The sequence below is a fragment of the Molossus molossus genome, unplaced genomic scaffold, assembly GCF_014108415.1.
Source record: "Molossus molossus isolate mMolMol1 unplaced genomic scaffold, mMolMol1.p scaffold_m16_p_2, whole genome shotgun sequence".
Taxonomy (NCBI): Eukaryota; Metazoa; Chordata; class Mammalia; order Chiroptera; family Molossidae; genus Molossus; species Molossus molossus.
The window spans coordinates 65,734,470-65,749,664 of record NW_023425355.1 but is presented as its reverse complement, the minus strand read 5'-3'; the positions used below and the strand labels follow the sequence as shown (position 1 = coordinate 65,749,664).

General features: G+C 42.6%; 1 protein-coding gene across 1 annotated transcript; it reads left to right on the top strand.

The window, feature by feature from the left end:
- The first annotated feature begins 702 nt into the window (after window positions 1-702).
- Window positions 703-1,071, top strand: LOC118635578 (protein POLR1D-like). The gene has a single exon (XM_036270207.1). The coding sequence runs from the start codon at window positions 703-705 to the stop codon at window positions 1,069-1,071; it is 369 nt and encodes a 122-aa protein (XP_036126100.1).
- The last annotated feature ends 14,124 nt before the right edge of the window (window positions 1,072-15,195 follow it).

Sequence of the window (15,195 nt, the reverse complement as noted above, 5' to 3'; positions counted from 1 at the left end):
AATAAAAAATTATTTTTATTACATTAGTCTCTGGCAAGAGGCATGAAAGCAATGGTGTACTCTGGTTGGTTAAAATGGTATTGTAACATCAAAAAAGAGAAAGTAAATTGTACTAATGCTATATATATTGCTAACTACCATGGAAGAGCTTCTAAAATACACTATGGAGGAGATTTCTTTTATGATACTTGGCAAACTTGAAGGAAGATCCTGATTTCTATTGATGTGCCCCTTAACTTTTCTGAACCTCAGCTTTTGAAATGATGCCTACTTCATACAGGATTGCTGTAGGAGTTACCTAGCTCAGCATCTAGCACCAAATACAGTAGATGGCTGAGTGAGAAGAGTTTCAATAAGTGCTACTTTAATTTTTTTTTTCCTTTAGAAGTGAAAAATGTTATTTCTCCCAAAAATGTAACAAGGATCAGTTAATTATAACAGTTATTTTTTAACTGTTAATAACATAGCTGGTATTTCTAACTAAACAAACCTTGAAATCCTAAGTATGGCAGACAAGCACTGTTGGCTTTCAAAGTATTTCCTTTGGGAGAACATCTACTTATTTTCGTGATGCTCAAAACGTTTCTAGGAATAAGAAGTGCCTTCACGTTTCTTCCTTTCTGCTTCTCACACGTTTTGCGGTATGGGGCAGAGCATCCCATCCACCAGCACCACCTGAGGATCCCAGAAGCCACCCCTGTGATGGAAGAGGATCAAGAGCTGGAGATAAAAGCAATAGAAAAACTGCTTAAAGAGGGAAAATGTGGGAAAACAAGAGCAGAAACAATGGGACTTGTGAGTTGGATAAAGTGTCCTCTTACGGGCACCAATAAGAAATTTCTTATTAACACAATTAAGAACACACTCCCATCCAATGAAGAACAAGATCATAAACAAAAAGAGGGTGCTAATGAACCTGAGAAGAGCCAGAACCAGAAAGAAGAAAGCTGGAAGAAGCACAGAGCCCACCCTTACAAGCACATCTTCCCAGCTCCACTCATAGTCAGTCATTCTCCACCAAGGAAGCAGAGCAGCCAGGCCAAGAATGAAAAGCAGTCAAACAAGCAATGAGGCAGTGACAGAGAATACAGAAGAGGGTCCCCAGTCACAGTGCTGTTACATGTGGGAGACTAGGATGTGCAGAGAAGGTTACTGAGGACATGCCCTCAGCTGGCCAAGCAAACACATAAGAGCGGTTTTTACAGTAGGTCCTTTGTCATTTCTAGGAAATGACCTAGAAATTCTTCAAATAAATTAATACAAAGGAACTTGCTCTGAAGATGTCTTGGCAAATTTAAGCTACGTCTTCAGAATAGTATACATATATATTGTTTCTATTCTGACTTGTTTATAAGTGGGTTTCAAAATAAATCTAGAACAAAGGTTTGCAGAGATTGTTAGAACTAATTCCAGTTTTGTGGATGTGCTGCAATTGTAGTCATTGCTCAAAAAAATGATATACTTGTAAATCTTATATGTTACCTTTTGGGGTGACAAATTTAACATTTGGAAATCATATTTAAGAAAATTTGTCATGAAAACACAATACTTGCCTCCTCTCACAACCATATCAAAATTACAACTAAATTACAGAACAATTATCATTCATAACCTCCTAAAATCGAGTTGAATGGAAGTCCTACAACTACAAAATTAGGAGGGAAGACTGGCAGAAGGGATGGAGGCAAGGACGGGCGGGTCCCACACCCACAAGTGGCAGATAAAAATCAGGAGGGTCACCTTGGCTGTGAAGGTTCTCCCTGAGCAGTGAGGGATCCCCATCCCACACCAGGCACCCAGCTCAGGGTTCCAATGCCAGGAAGAGAAGACCCCATCACTTCTGGCTGTAAAAACCAGCAGTTATTGAGGATGAGGGAGGCTGAAGCTTCTGGAGCCCCAGGCCGTTCCTCTTAAAGGGCCCACTCACTGACTTATTCAGACCTGCTCCCTCCAGGCTCCAGCATGGGGGAGGAAGCCTGAAAGGCACCAGAGACATATGGGGAAGAACTGAGTTGTTTGGCATTGGGATAAGAGCTGGAAATTTAACTTTCTTCCGGAGAGACATGCTGGAGGAAGCCATTGTTCCTTTGATGAGCCCTTCCCCAATGAGGCCAGCAGATGGGCACCACATCTGGGACTCCAGCAACTGGGCTCACACTGTTTTCCCTGCCCTGGTGATTCCCTGAGGCCATGCCCCACCCAAATTTTGGGCCCACCCAAGTTGTTTCTAGTGGCTTTAACATAGAGTTGGCCTGTTTGGGCTCCTGCTTAAGATTTTCCTAAATTATCTCAAACAAGCAGCACCGAGACACAATGAGCCCCGTAGCTCTTGCTAAGTGGTCCCAGGCCTGGCACTAGAAGCAACCAGCCTTGGTTCACAGCTGGGCTTTCCCTGGGCATCTCCAAGCCCAACACAAGAAGCAGCTATCAGCAGATTGCTTTGTAGCTTATGCCTGGTGGCCCCAGAGAGAACACAGGCAGAGGCTGACCTTGCCCGAGAGCCATCACACCTAATGGACAGCCTAAAACCACATTGAAACACCACCACCCAACCAACTCCACAAGTGATACACTCAAGCAATGGACTCAGTGGGTACCAGAGCCCTGCTGAAATAACTATTGCTCTGTGTGGTGGTCCTCTGCATAGCTGATCATCCAAGGTAGTCAGAGGTCAGGGGTTAGTGAGCACAGCCAGTCCTTGCAGCTGATCAGCCTGAGTAAAATCTTCCCATTGATGTGCCAACAGAAATCAAGAGTCAATTACAACAGAAGAGTGCAAAGACCATAGGAGAAGTGCACCTCAAGTGCCCAGCTGGGTGACCAGGGAGGCTGTGCCACTGGAACCTACAGAACACCTACTACAATAAGCCACCCTAGAAAACCTAGGAGACATAGCAACTCTACCTAACACATAGAAAAAAATACAGGAGGCAGCCCAAATGAGGAGACAAAGAAACATGTCCCAAATGAAAGAAAAGAACAAAACTCCAGGAAAAGAACTAAATGAAACAGATAAGCAATCTAACAAATGCAGGGTTCAAAATACTGCTTATAATGAAGTTCAATGAACATAGTGAGAATTTCAAGAAACTTCTTGAGGACCTCAAGAGCATAAGGACCAATCAGAAATGAAGGATGCACTAACTGATACAAAGAATAATTTACAGGGAATCTATAGTAGAACAGGTAAAACCAAGAAGCAACCCACTGATTTGGAATATAAGGAAGCAAAGAAACACCCAATCAGAAGAGAAAAAAGAAAAAAGAAACCAAAAAAATGAGAATAGTATAAAGAGCCTGTGGGGCAACCTCAAGCATACCGACATATGCATCATGGGAGTGCCAGAAGGAGAAGAGAGAGACCAAGAAATTGAAAACATATTTTTAAAAATGATGACAGAAAAAAAAATGGCGGCAGAGTGAATGGAGCTACACAGACCATCTCCCAGGACCAAACTGGATTTACAACAAAAATAAAGACAAATCATCAGGAAGGGGCAACTGAAAGAAACCTTGGAGGACCACATAACTAGGAGCCCATGGTCCACAGAAGCCTGGGCTGAGACCAGTGGACTCGGCTGGGACCAGGGGACACGGCGGGAAGCTGCTGCCACCTTGGCTGTGAACTCAGTTGCATCCTAAGCCCTCGGCTGATGCCACATGGACTGGCTGGGACCAGGGGACTCAGAGGGAAGCTGCTGCCGCCTCGGCTGCGACCACATCTGAGTCCTGTGAACTCAGCTGCATGCTAAGCCCTCGGCTGCTGCCGCACTGACTCAGCTGGGACCGAGGGACTCAGCTGGAAACTGCTGCGACTGTGGATGAGTCCTGTGGCTTCAGCTGAGTGCTACACTCTCGACTGGTGCCACAGCCTCGGCCACCCATGGCTGGGAGCAGCTCCCTCGGGTTAAAAGTCCCAGGCAGCTCCATGATGCAGAGTATACACAGAGGCTAAACTGGCAGCAGCCACTCAACTTGGGCTAAAGCAGAGAGAAGGCAGACAGGACTGGAACTGTGTGGGGACACTCAGGTTTTGGAGGGTGCTCAGAGCTTTGGCTGAGTGCAGCCACACAGGACTCTGGTCATCTTACTCCAGCCCAGGGACATGGGGAGAAGTGGTGGCCCCTCCTTCAGAGATTCCACCCCACCTGGTGGCCATTGAAATGCTAATTGAGGCCCATTGACAAACAGCAGCTGCCCCACCCTCTGTAAATCCTCTGACACTGAGCACCTGAGGGAGTTTTTCAGGCAAATCAAAAACCAAGTTCTTCAGGGGACCTCTACTAATAGCCTCCAGGCAAAAAAAGTTAGAGGATAACTACCATTCCCTGGGATAGAAACACTAACCAGAAAAGATAAAACTTGAAGGTGGTGTTTAAAGTGGGTCCTCCCTGCCTCATCCAAACTGAGAAGAGGGAGCCACAAACAGTAGAATACCAACACCCACATGAAAAATTTGGCAGACTTGAAAGCTCACTGTGATAGCCAAAATGGTGAAAACAGAAACAAAAGAAACAAAAGCCAAATGAAAAAATGAGAGACCTCTACCGAAGATGAGATAAATGAGGTGCAGTTAAGCAAGTTAACAGAACTAAAATTTAGAGCCATGATGTTGAGGAAGCTCAACAGCATGTGCAAGGATATGAGCACCATGAGTAAAGACATAGAAATGTTGAAAATCAACCAGTTGAAAATTAAAAACCACCAGAAAGAAATGAAAAATGAATATCAGAAATGAAAACCACATTGGAAGGTCATAAAAGCAAAGTAGGGGAAGCTGAGGACCGTCTCAGTGAATTAGAAGACAGGATACAAAAAAAATCAAACAATCAGAAAACCAAAAGGAAAAAGCAATTAAAAAACAGGAAGACAGCTTAAGAGAACTGTAGGACAAGTGGAAACGTAATAATATTCACATCATAGGAGTGTGCGAAGAAGAAAATGAGCAAGGGTTAGAGAATATATTCAAAGGAATAGTGACAGAAAACTTCCCTAATTTGGTAAAGGAAGAAAGCATTCAAGTTCAAGAAGCACAGAGAGCCCCAAGTAAGAAGAACGCAACCAGGCCCACACCAAGACACATAGGAATCAAACTGCCAAAAGTAAAAACAAAGAGAGAATCCTAAAAGCAGCAAGAGATAAGCAACACGTTACCTACAAAGGAAACCCCATAAGGATCTCAGCTGACTTCTCACAAGAAACACTACAGGCCAGAAGAGATTGGCATGAAGTAATCAAGATCATGAAAAACAAGAATCTTAATCCAAGGCAACTCTACCCAACAAGGCTATCATTCAAAATAGAAGGTCAAATAAAGAGCTTTCCAGACAAAAAAAGGCTAAGGGCATACATTAGACCAAAACCAGCACTGCAAGAAATGTTAAAAGGACTGCTGTAATTAGCAGAAGAAATGGGAAAATAAATAGAACCACACTGAACAAAAACGGCAATAAATAAGCACATATCAATAATCACCTTAAATGTAAATGGATTGAATGCTCCCATAAAAAAACACAGAGTAGCTGATTGGATAAGAAAGCACGAGACATCTATATGTTGTTTACAAGAAAACCACCTCACAACAAAAGACTCACAAAAATTGAAAGTGAAGGGATGGGAAAATATCTTCCAAGCAAATGGAAAGGAAAAAAAAAACAGCTGGGGTGGCAATCCTCATATCGGATAAAATAGAATTCAAAATGAAGGCAAGAATTAGAGACAAAGAAGGGCACTACATAATATGGAAAGGATCTATCCAACAGGAAGATATAACCTTGATAAACATATATGCACCCAATATAGGAGCACCAAAATATATTAAAAATCTTCTGGAGGACTTCACAGGAGAAATCAATAGCAATACAATCATAGCAGGGAAATTCAACACCCCGCTGACAACACTGGATAGATCCTCTAAACAAAATATTAGCAAGGAAACAGAGACTCTAAATGAAGCACTAGACCAAATGGATTTAATAGATATCTACAGAGAATTACACCCCAAAACTACAGAATACACATTCTTCTCAAGTGCACATGGGACATTCTCAAAGATAGACCACAGGATAGGACACAAACTAAACCTCTACAAGTTCAAGAACACTGAAATGATATCAAACATCTTCTCAGATCACAATGGCATGAAACTAGAAATCAATTGCAACAAGAACATGCGAAGACATTTCAACACATGAAGGCTGAATAGCATGTTATTAAACAACGAATGGGTCACCGAGGAGATCAAGGAAGAAATCAAAAACTTCCTGGAAACCAATGAAAATGAAGACACAACAACACAAAATCTATGGGATGTGGCGAAAGCAGTTTTGAGAGGGAAATTCATAGCATTACAGGCCTACCTCAAAAAAAAAGAGAAAAATATCTAATAGATTATCTAACCTCACAACTTAAAGAACTAGAGAGCAAACAAAAAGAAAACCCCAGAGCAAGTAGAAGGAAGGTAATAGTAAAGATCAGAGCAGATATAAACGACATAGAACAAAAAAACAATTCAAAGGATCAATGAAACAAAGAGCTGGTTTTACAAAAAGATAAACAAGATTGATGGACCCTTAGCTAGACTCACCAAGAAACAAAGAGAGAGAACCCAAATAAACAAGATCAGAAATGAAAGAGGAGAGGTAACAACTGACACCACAGAAATACAAAAGATTGTTAACACCTACTATGAACAATTATATGGCAACAAATTCAAAAATCTAAGAAAAATGGAAAAATTTCTAGAAACACATAGTCTCCCAAAAGTGGATCAGGAAGAGATAGAAAACTTGAACAGACCAATAACAACAGAAGAAATTGAAAATATAATCAAGACTCTCCCAGCAAACAAAAGCCCAGGCCCGGATGGCTTCAAGGGGGAGTTTTACCTAAAATTCAAAGAACTAATACCCATTCTCCTCAAACTACTTCAAAAAATTCAAGAAGAAGGAAGACTTCCAAACTCATTTTATAAAGCCACCACAATAGTAATTCCCAAACCAGAAAAAGACACAACAAGGAAAGAAACCCACAGACCAATATCCCTGATGAACATAGATGCCAAAATCCTGAACAAAATACTAGCAAATCGAATCCAGCAACACACCAAAAAAATTATCCACCATGACCAAGTGGGATTCATCCCAGAAACGCAAGGCTTGTACAATATTCACAAATCAATAAACATGATACACCACATAAACAAAATGAAGAATAAAAACCACATGATCATATCAATAGATGCCGAAAAAGCCTTCAACAAAATCCAGCATCCATTTCTGATATAAACGCTCAGCAGTGTGGGAATAGAGGGATCATATCTAGACATAATAAAGGCCATATATGAAAGACCTACAGCCAACATCATACTCAATGGGCAAAAACTAAAAGCATTTCCCTTAAGATCAGGAACAAGGCAAGAATGCCCACTTTCACCACTCTTATTTAACATAATACTGGAAGTCTTAGCCACAACAATCAGACAGGAGGAAAAAATAAAAGGGATCCAAATGGGAAAGGAGGGAGTGAAATTGTCATTATTTGCACATAACATGATACTATAGGCAGAAATCTCGAAAAACTCCATAAAAAATTTACTAGAGTTAATAAATGAATTTGGCAAAGTAGCAGGATACAAAATTAATGTCAAGAAATAAATGGCATTCTTATACACCAATGATGAACTCACAGAAAGAAAAACTAAGAAAACAATCCCATTTACCATTGCGGCAAAAAAATAAAAAATAAATAATAAGATACCTAGGAATAAACTTAACCAAAGAAATAAAGGACCTATTCACAGTAAACTGCAGGTCATTGAAAAAAGAAATAGAGGAAGATATAAAAAAAGTGGCAGCACATATGCTGTTCATGGATTGGGAGAATTAACATCATTAAAATGTCCATATTACCCAAAGCAATCTATAGATTCAACGCAATCTCCATCAAAATACCAACGGCATACTTCACAGAATTAGAACAAGTACTTTAAAAGTTCATATGAAACCAAAAAAGACCTTGAATAGCCATGGCAATCTTGAAAAGGAAGAACAAAGTTGGAGGGATCACATTACCAGATTTCAGGTTATACTACAAAGGACTGTAATCAAAACAGCCTGGTACTGGCACAAGAACAGACATATAGACCAGTGGAACAGAACAGAGAACCCAGAAATGGACCCAATACAATATGCTCAATTAATATTTGACAAAGGTGGCAAGAACATACAATGGAGTAAGGACAGCCTCTTTAATAAATGGTGCTGGGAAAATTGGACAGCTACTTGCAGAAAAATGAAACTAGACCATCAACTTACACCCTATACAAGAATAAACTCAAAATGGATAAAAGACTTAAATGTGACTCATGAATCCATAAAAATCCTTGAAGAAACTGTAGGCAACAAAATTTCAGACATCATTTGCAGCAGAATTTTTACTGACACATCACCTAAGGCAATAGAAGCAAAGGAGAAAATGAACATATGGGACTACATCAAACTCAAAAGATTCTGCACAGCGAAAGATACAATCATCAAAATGGAAAGGCCTCCCACTGTATGGGAGAGCATAATTGCCAATGATACATCAGATAAGTGGTTAATTTCCAATACATAAAGAGTGCTCATACAACTCGACAAAATGAAGACAAAGAACCCAATTTAAAAATGGGCAGAGGAACTAAATAGTCACCTCTCCAAACAGGACATACAAGTGGCTAATAGACATATGAAGAAATGCTCATCATCACTAATCATTAGAGAGATACAAATTGAAACAACAATGAGGTATCACCTCACACCTGTCAAAATGGCCACCATTAACAAATCATCAAAGAACAAGTGTTGGCGAGGGTGTGGAGAAAAGGGGACTCTAGTACACTGCTGGTGGGAATGCAGACTGGTGCAATCACTATGGAAAACAATATGGTGTTACCTCAAAAAAATAAAAATTGAACATCCATTAGACCCAGTGATCCCACTTCTAGGAATATACCCTAAGAAGCCTGAAACACAAATCAGAAAGAATATATGTACCCCCATGTTTAGAGCTGCACTATTTAAAATAGCTAAGATCTGGAAACAGCCCAAGTGTCCACCAGTAGACGAATGGATAAAAAAGTGGTGGTACATATGCACAATGGAGTATTACGCAGCTGTAAGAAAGAAAAATTTCTCATCCTTTGAGATTACATGGAGTGACCTGGAAAGTAGCATCTTAAGTGAAACAAGCCAAGCAGAGAAAGACAAGTTTTATAAGATCTCACTTATTTGTGGAAAACAATGAACATAACAATCTGAGCAATGGGGTAGTCCCAGACACGTGGAAGGGGGGTACAGACTGACAATCCTTAGTGGAGGCGGTGGTGGGGGAGAGATAAACCACATAACTTATATGCCTTTTTACATGAACAGTGGACATGGACAACAAGATGGGAAAGGGCACAGAGGGAGGGGGAGGGGGAAATTAGTGGGGGGGAAGGAGAAACATCTGTAACAAAAATTAATTAATACAAATAAAAAAATAAATAAATAATGACAGAAAACTTTTTTAACTTGGTGAAGGAAACACATACATGTCCCGGAAGCACACAGAGTCCCAAACCTGTTGAACCTCAAAAGATCCACACCAAGACACATCATCATCAAAATGCCAAAAGTTAAACACAAAGAGAGAATCTTAAAAGCAGCAAGAGAAAAGCAGTTAGTTACCTACAGTGGAGCTCTTATAGGCTGTCAACCAATTCCTTAAAAGACATTTTGCAGGCCAGAAGGTAGTAGCAAGAAATATTTAAAGTGATGAAATGCAAGGACCTACAACCAAAATTACTCTATCCCGAAAAGCTATCATTTAGAATCGATGACCATATTAAGAGTTTCCCAGACAAGAAAAGGTAAAGAAGTTAATCACACCCAAACCATTATTATGTAAAATGTTGATGGGTCTTCTTGAAGAAGAAAAACATGAAAAAATATGAACAATAAAATGGCAATAAATACATATCTTTCAACATTTGAATCTACAAACAAAATGAACAAGCAGAACAGAAACAGACGCATAGATACAGAGATCTTTTTGTTGGTTGCCAGATAGGAGGGGGTTTGGGTGAAAGAGATGAAGGGATTACAAAGTACAAATGAACTTCCTGTCAAGATGCCAGCATAGGTAAGCGCGGTATCGCGTCCTCCCACAACCACATTAAAGTACAACTAAACTACAGAACAACCATCATTCAAAACCTTCTAAAATCAAGCTGAATGGAAGGCCTACAACTACAAAATTAAACAAGAATCTTCATCGAGACGGGTAGGAGGGGCAGAGGTGCGATGGGCTGGTTCCACACCCACGTGTGGCAGATAAAAATCATGAGGATACCTCGTCTTGGAAGGTCTTCCCTGAGGACTGAGGGGTCTCTGTCCTACACCAGACTTCCCTCTCAGGGTTCCAGTGCCAGGAAGTGAAGTTCCCATAATGTCTGGCTGGAAAAATCAGTGGGAAATGAGACTCGAGGAAGCTGACACGCCTGGAGCCCCAGGCACCTCCTTAAAGGGCCTGCACACAGACTTATTGGACTCACTCCCTCTAAGCTTGGAGGAGAGGCAACTCGAGGGGCACCAGAGACATACAGGAAAGAACTGAGCTGTTTGGTGAGCCCTTCCCCAGGGCGGCAGTCAGTCACTATATCTGGGACTCCAGCAACCGGGCTCACACTGATAGCCCTGCCCTGGTGATTCCCTCAGGCCCCGCCCCACCCAACTTTCAGGCCCACCCAAGCTGTTGCCACTTGCTTAACCATAGGATTGGCCTGTCTTGGATCCTGCTTCAAGTTTTTCCTAAATTCTTTCAAATGAGCAGCATCTGGTCTCAGCTAGCCCCATACTGCTCGTTAAGTAATACACAGAAACAAATACAGGGAGGCAGCCAAAATGAGGAGACAGAGAAACAGGTCCCAAATGAAAAAAAAACAGAACAAAACCCCAAGAAAAGAACTAAGTGAAATGGAGATAAGCAACCTAACAGAGGCTGAGTTTATAATGCTGCTTATTAGGATGTTCAGTGAACTTAGTGAGAACTTCAGTGAACTTAGTGAGGGCCTCAAGAGCATAAAAAAGGACGAGTCAGAAATGATGGATGCAGAGTCAGAAATGAAGGAGGCATTAACTGAAATTGTAAAGGACAAACACATGACCTTGCCCCCTGGTTTTTAAGGGAATGGCAAGAACTATCTGCTAATAGAGAACCACTGCATTATATAGATAACCACTGCATTGTATACATAACCATTGCTTTGTGTACAACAAAACTGATTGTTCCCTCAGGCATAATAGCTAACTGCAAATATCTGCTTCTGTATGTGCTTGCTTGCTCACATACCCTTAACCCAAATTCTTTAACAGGGGCTAAGACAACTATATAAGCAACCCACCCCCTGAGCTCGGGTCTGCTCTCTCCTCTGTGTAGGATGGGACAGTCGCCACATGGCTAATAAAGCTCTCTTAATTTGAACCCAGTTCAGAGTCTGAGTCTGGTCTGTCTTGTTGGTCTACAACATTTGGAGGCCCCAGCGGGATAGACAAACGAGGTCCCTCACATCGGCGGGTTGACCTCCTCAGACTCCGGGAGACAAGTCCGTCCCAGGAGCAGACAGGCAGTCTAGGGGGAAGCATCGGAGAAGATGTTCCTCCGCCCCAGATGCCATCATGGCCTGGAATATTTTCCACTCCAAAATTTCATCTGGAGAGCATCTGGAAACCCTGGGCCCAGGTTCGGTTCAGCAGATGGGAGATTCCATGGTAAGTCTGTTTCTGAAAACTCTGCACAGTGGGAGGAAATGGATCTACTGGACGCAGCGTAGAGATCCAGCTTCAGGGCCATAGTGAAACATCACTTTTGGCCCCGGTTTGGTTTGTCTCGTTTTTTTGTCTGTCTTATTTGTTTGCCCTTTTGTGTTTTGTGTTTTATATTTCTGTGCTGTGCCGGCCTGTGTCCTTCAGAATGGGTCAGGGACCTTCAGGACCTAGGACCTCTCTTCAATGTCTCCTTAATAACTTCTCAGACTTTTCCAAGTGCTCCTCAGGTTAAAGCATCTCAGCAGACTCTGGATTCTTGCGCACTTTGTGCGAATTGGAGTGGCCCACTTTCCGGGTCAATTGGCCCTCCCAGGGCACTTTTCACTAAGTTCTTTGTTTGCAGTTCGAGGCATCATCTACGGGACTCCCGGACATCCAGACCAAACCCCTTACTTTGATGTTTGGATTAATATGGCTACTGACAAGCTTAATTATATTAAGAAATGTTCATGCCCTAATAGGGAGAAGATTTTAATTACCCAGCTTCCACAGAAGCCTCAGAATCCCTCAGCTCCTGCTCCCTCCCAAAGGCTTTACCTTGTTCTTTCAGGTCTCCCAGAAGACCCCATTGCTGACCCTGTGAGGCCCCCCCTTATCAGTCTCCGCCAACTGTCCCTGCCGTGGCCGAAGAGGCTGAAGCCCTTCAGCCCCTCTGTCCTTCCCATACATGTGGCATCACCCCTTATAACCCTCCTCCACAGGTGCCAGACTCCTCGCCTGCCATCCTGCCCCTCCGTCAGGTTGCTCCACCATGAGGTGGAGACCAGACTCGGCCCTTCATGCTTTATGTCCCCTTCTCAACTAGCAATCTGTATAATTGGAAACAACAGAACCCTTCCTTCTCTGGTGTACCAAAGGTTGAATCTCTCTCCTAGAGGCAGTCTTCCACACCCATCAGCCCAGTTGGGATGGCTGCCAGCAATTGTTGCAGGTGCTGTTCACCTCCGAGGAGAGGGACAGGATCCACAGAGAGGCAGCAAAATCCGACCTCGGGCCAGACGGTCAACCCCTCACAGATCTGGCCCAAATAGGAGCCTACCTCCCAACTACCTGACCCAATTAGGACCCGAACACTGATCAAGGTAAGGAGGCTTTAACCCAGTATGGACGATCTCTACTTCAGGGCCGCCGTGGAGCAGCCAAAAAGCCAACTAATCTGTCTAAGGTAAGCGAGACTGTTCAAACCTCAGGGGAATCCCCAGAGGCCCTTCTTGAACGTCTGGTGGAGGCTTATCGCCTCTTTACTCCCATAGACCCAGAGGCCCCTGAGAAACTTTAAGCTCCACCTTGAGACAGGTGATAACTGGGTAAGTCTCCTTCCTTGTGACCTTCTTCATGTGTGCTGTACCCCTTGTCTTAGGGTTTCACCCTATTTGAAATTATGTTTGGCCGACCTCCCCCTATCCTACCCAAAATCAGGGATGAGGTGTTAGCCAACCTAGGTAACCAAAACCTCCTCAGCTTTTTGCAGGCAATCCAGAGTCTGAGAGAACAGACCTGACAGCTAATCAAGGACACTAGACCCCAACCGGGAACACCCCAGATACCACCGCACGACTTAACCCCTGGTGACTGGATCTGGGTCAAGAAACATCAGCCTGCTTCCCTCGAGCCTTGCTGGACTAGCCCTTTTCCTGTTATCCTGACTATGCCTACCACTCTAAAGGTAGCAGGATGGAAATTTTGGATTCACCACACTCAGGTAAAGAAAGCACACCCTGAGCAAATACCTGAACAATAGGCCTTCTAGTGGACCGAGGATCCCCTGATGATAAAGCTCTCCAGGGTTTCCTCCTATTCTCTTTCCTGACTTTGATTGCCAGTAAAGCACCTACCCAATTTAGATGGACTCAAGGGCGACCACTGTTATGAAGGCATGGGCACTCGTTGTCCTACAAGGACAGGAGATATGCTTCATCATCAGCAACTATGACCTGAGCTCTTCCCCTTATGCAGACTCATGTGAGGACGCTACCATGCTAACCCCATTAAGCCCCTCATCACAAGAGATTTGGGTCCTAACTGCACACCCCGGGACTTGGTTTGCTTGCTCCTCAGAACTGACTCCCTGCATCTTTCCTGTTGGAACCAAAGACTTATGTATTCTTGCTAACATTATTTCACAGGTTTATTTATTCTCTGTTTAGCCTTAGGAGAAGCCTGTTGCTTTTATGCCAACCAATCTGATATTATTAGAGAAAGCATAAAATTACTTAGACAGTGACTAGATGAACAAAAACAGGCTCTATCCACATCTAAGAATTGGTATTAGAACCTATTTTTTTTTTTTTTTGAAAAATTTTTATTTATTTATTTATTTTTTTGTTACAGATATTTTACCTTATTACCCCATTGGCACCCCCCACCCCACCCCACCCCTCCACCCTGTCCCCGGCTTAGTTGTCCATGTCCATTGGTCATGCATACATGCATATAAGTTCTGTGGTTTATCTCTTCCCACCCCCCACCCCCCACCCCCTCTTCTGAGGGATGTCAGTCTGTGCCCCACTTCCATGTGTCTGGGTCTACTGTATTCCTCAGACTGTTATGTTCATTATATTCCGTATATAAGTGAGATCATGTGGTATTTGTCTTTCTCTGCTTGGCTTCTTTCACTTAGGATAATACTTTCCAGGTCCCTCCATGTCGTCTCAAAGGATAAGAGATCTTTCTTTCTTACCGCTGCATAGTATTCCATTGTGTATATGTACCACAGCTTTTTGATCCATTCGTCTACTGGTGGACACTTGGGCTGTTTCCAGATCTTAGCTATTGTAAATAGTGCTGCTATGAACACGGGGGTACATATATTCTTCCTGATTGGTGTTTCAGGCTTCCTAGGGTATATTCCCAGCAGTGGGATCACTGGATCAAATGGAAGTTCAATTTTTAATTTTTTGAGGTAGCACCATATTGTTTTCCATAGCGGCTGCACCAGTCTGCATTCCCACCAGCAGTGTATTAGAGTCCCCTTTTCTCCACACCCTCGCCAACACTTGTTGTTTGATGATTTGTTGATGGCGGCCATTCTGACAGGTGTGAGGTGATACCTCATTGTTGTTTTAATTTGCATCTCTCTGATGATTAGTGATGTTGAGCATTTCTTCATATGTCTCTTGGCCATTTGTATGTCCTGTTTGGAGAGGTGTCTATTCAGCTCCTCTGCCCATTTTTTAATTGGGTTCTTTGTCTTCCTTTTGTGGAGTTGTATGAGCACTCTGTATATATTGGAAATTAACCCCTTATCTGATACATCATTGGCAATGATGTTCTCCCATACCGTGGGTTGCCTTTCCATTTTGATGATTGTTTCTTTTGCTGTGCAGAAGCTTTTTAGTTTGATGTA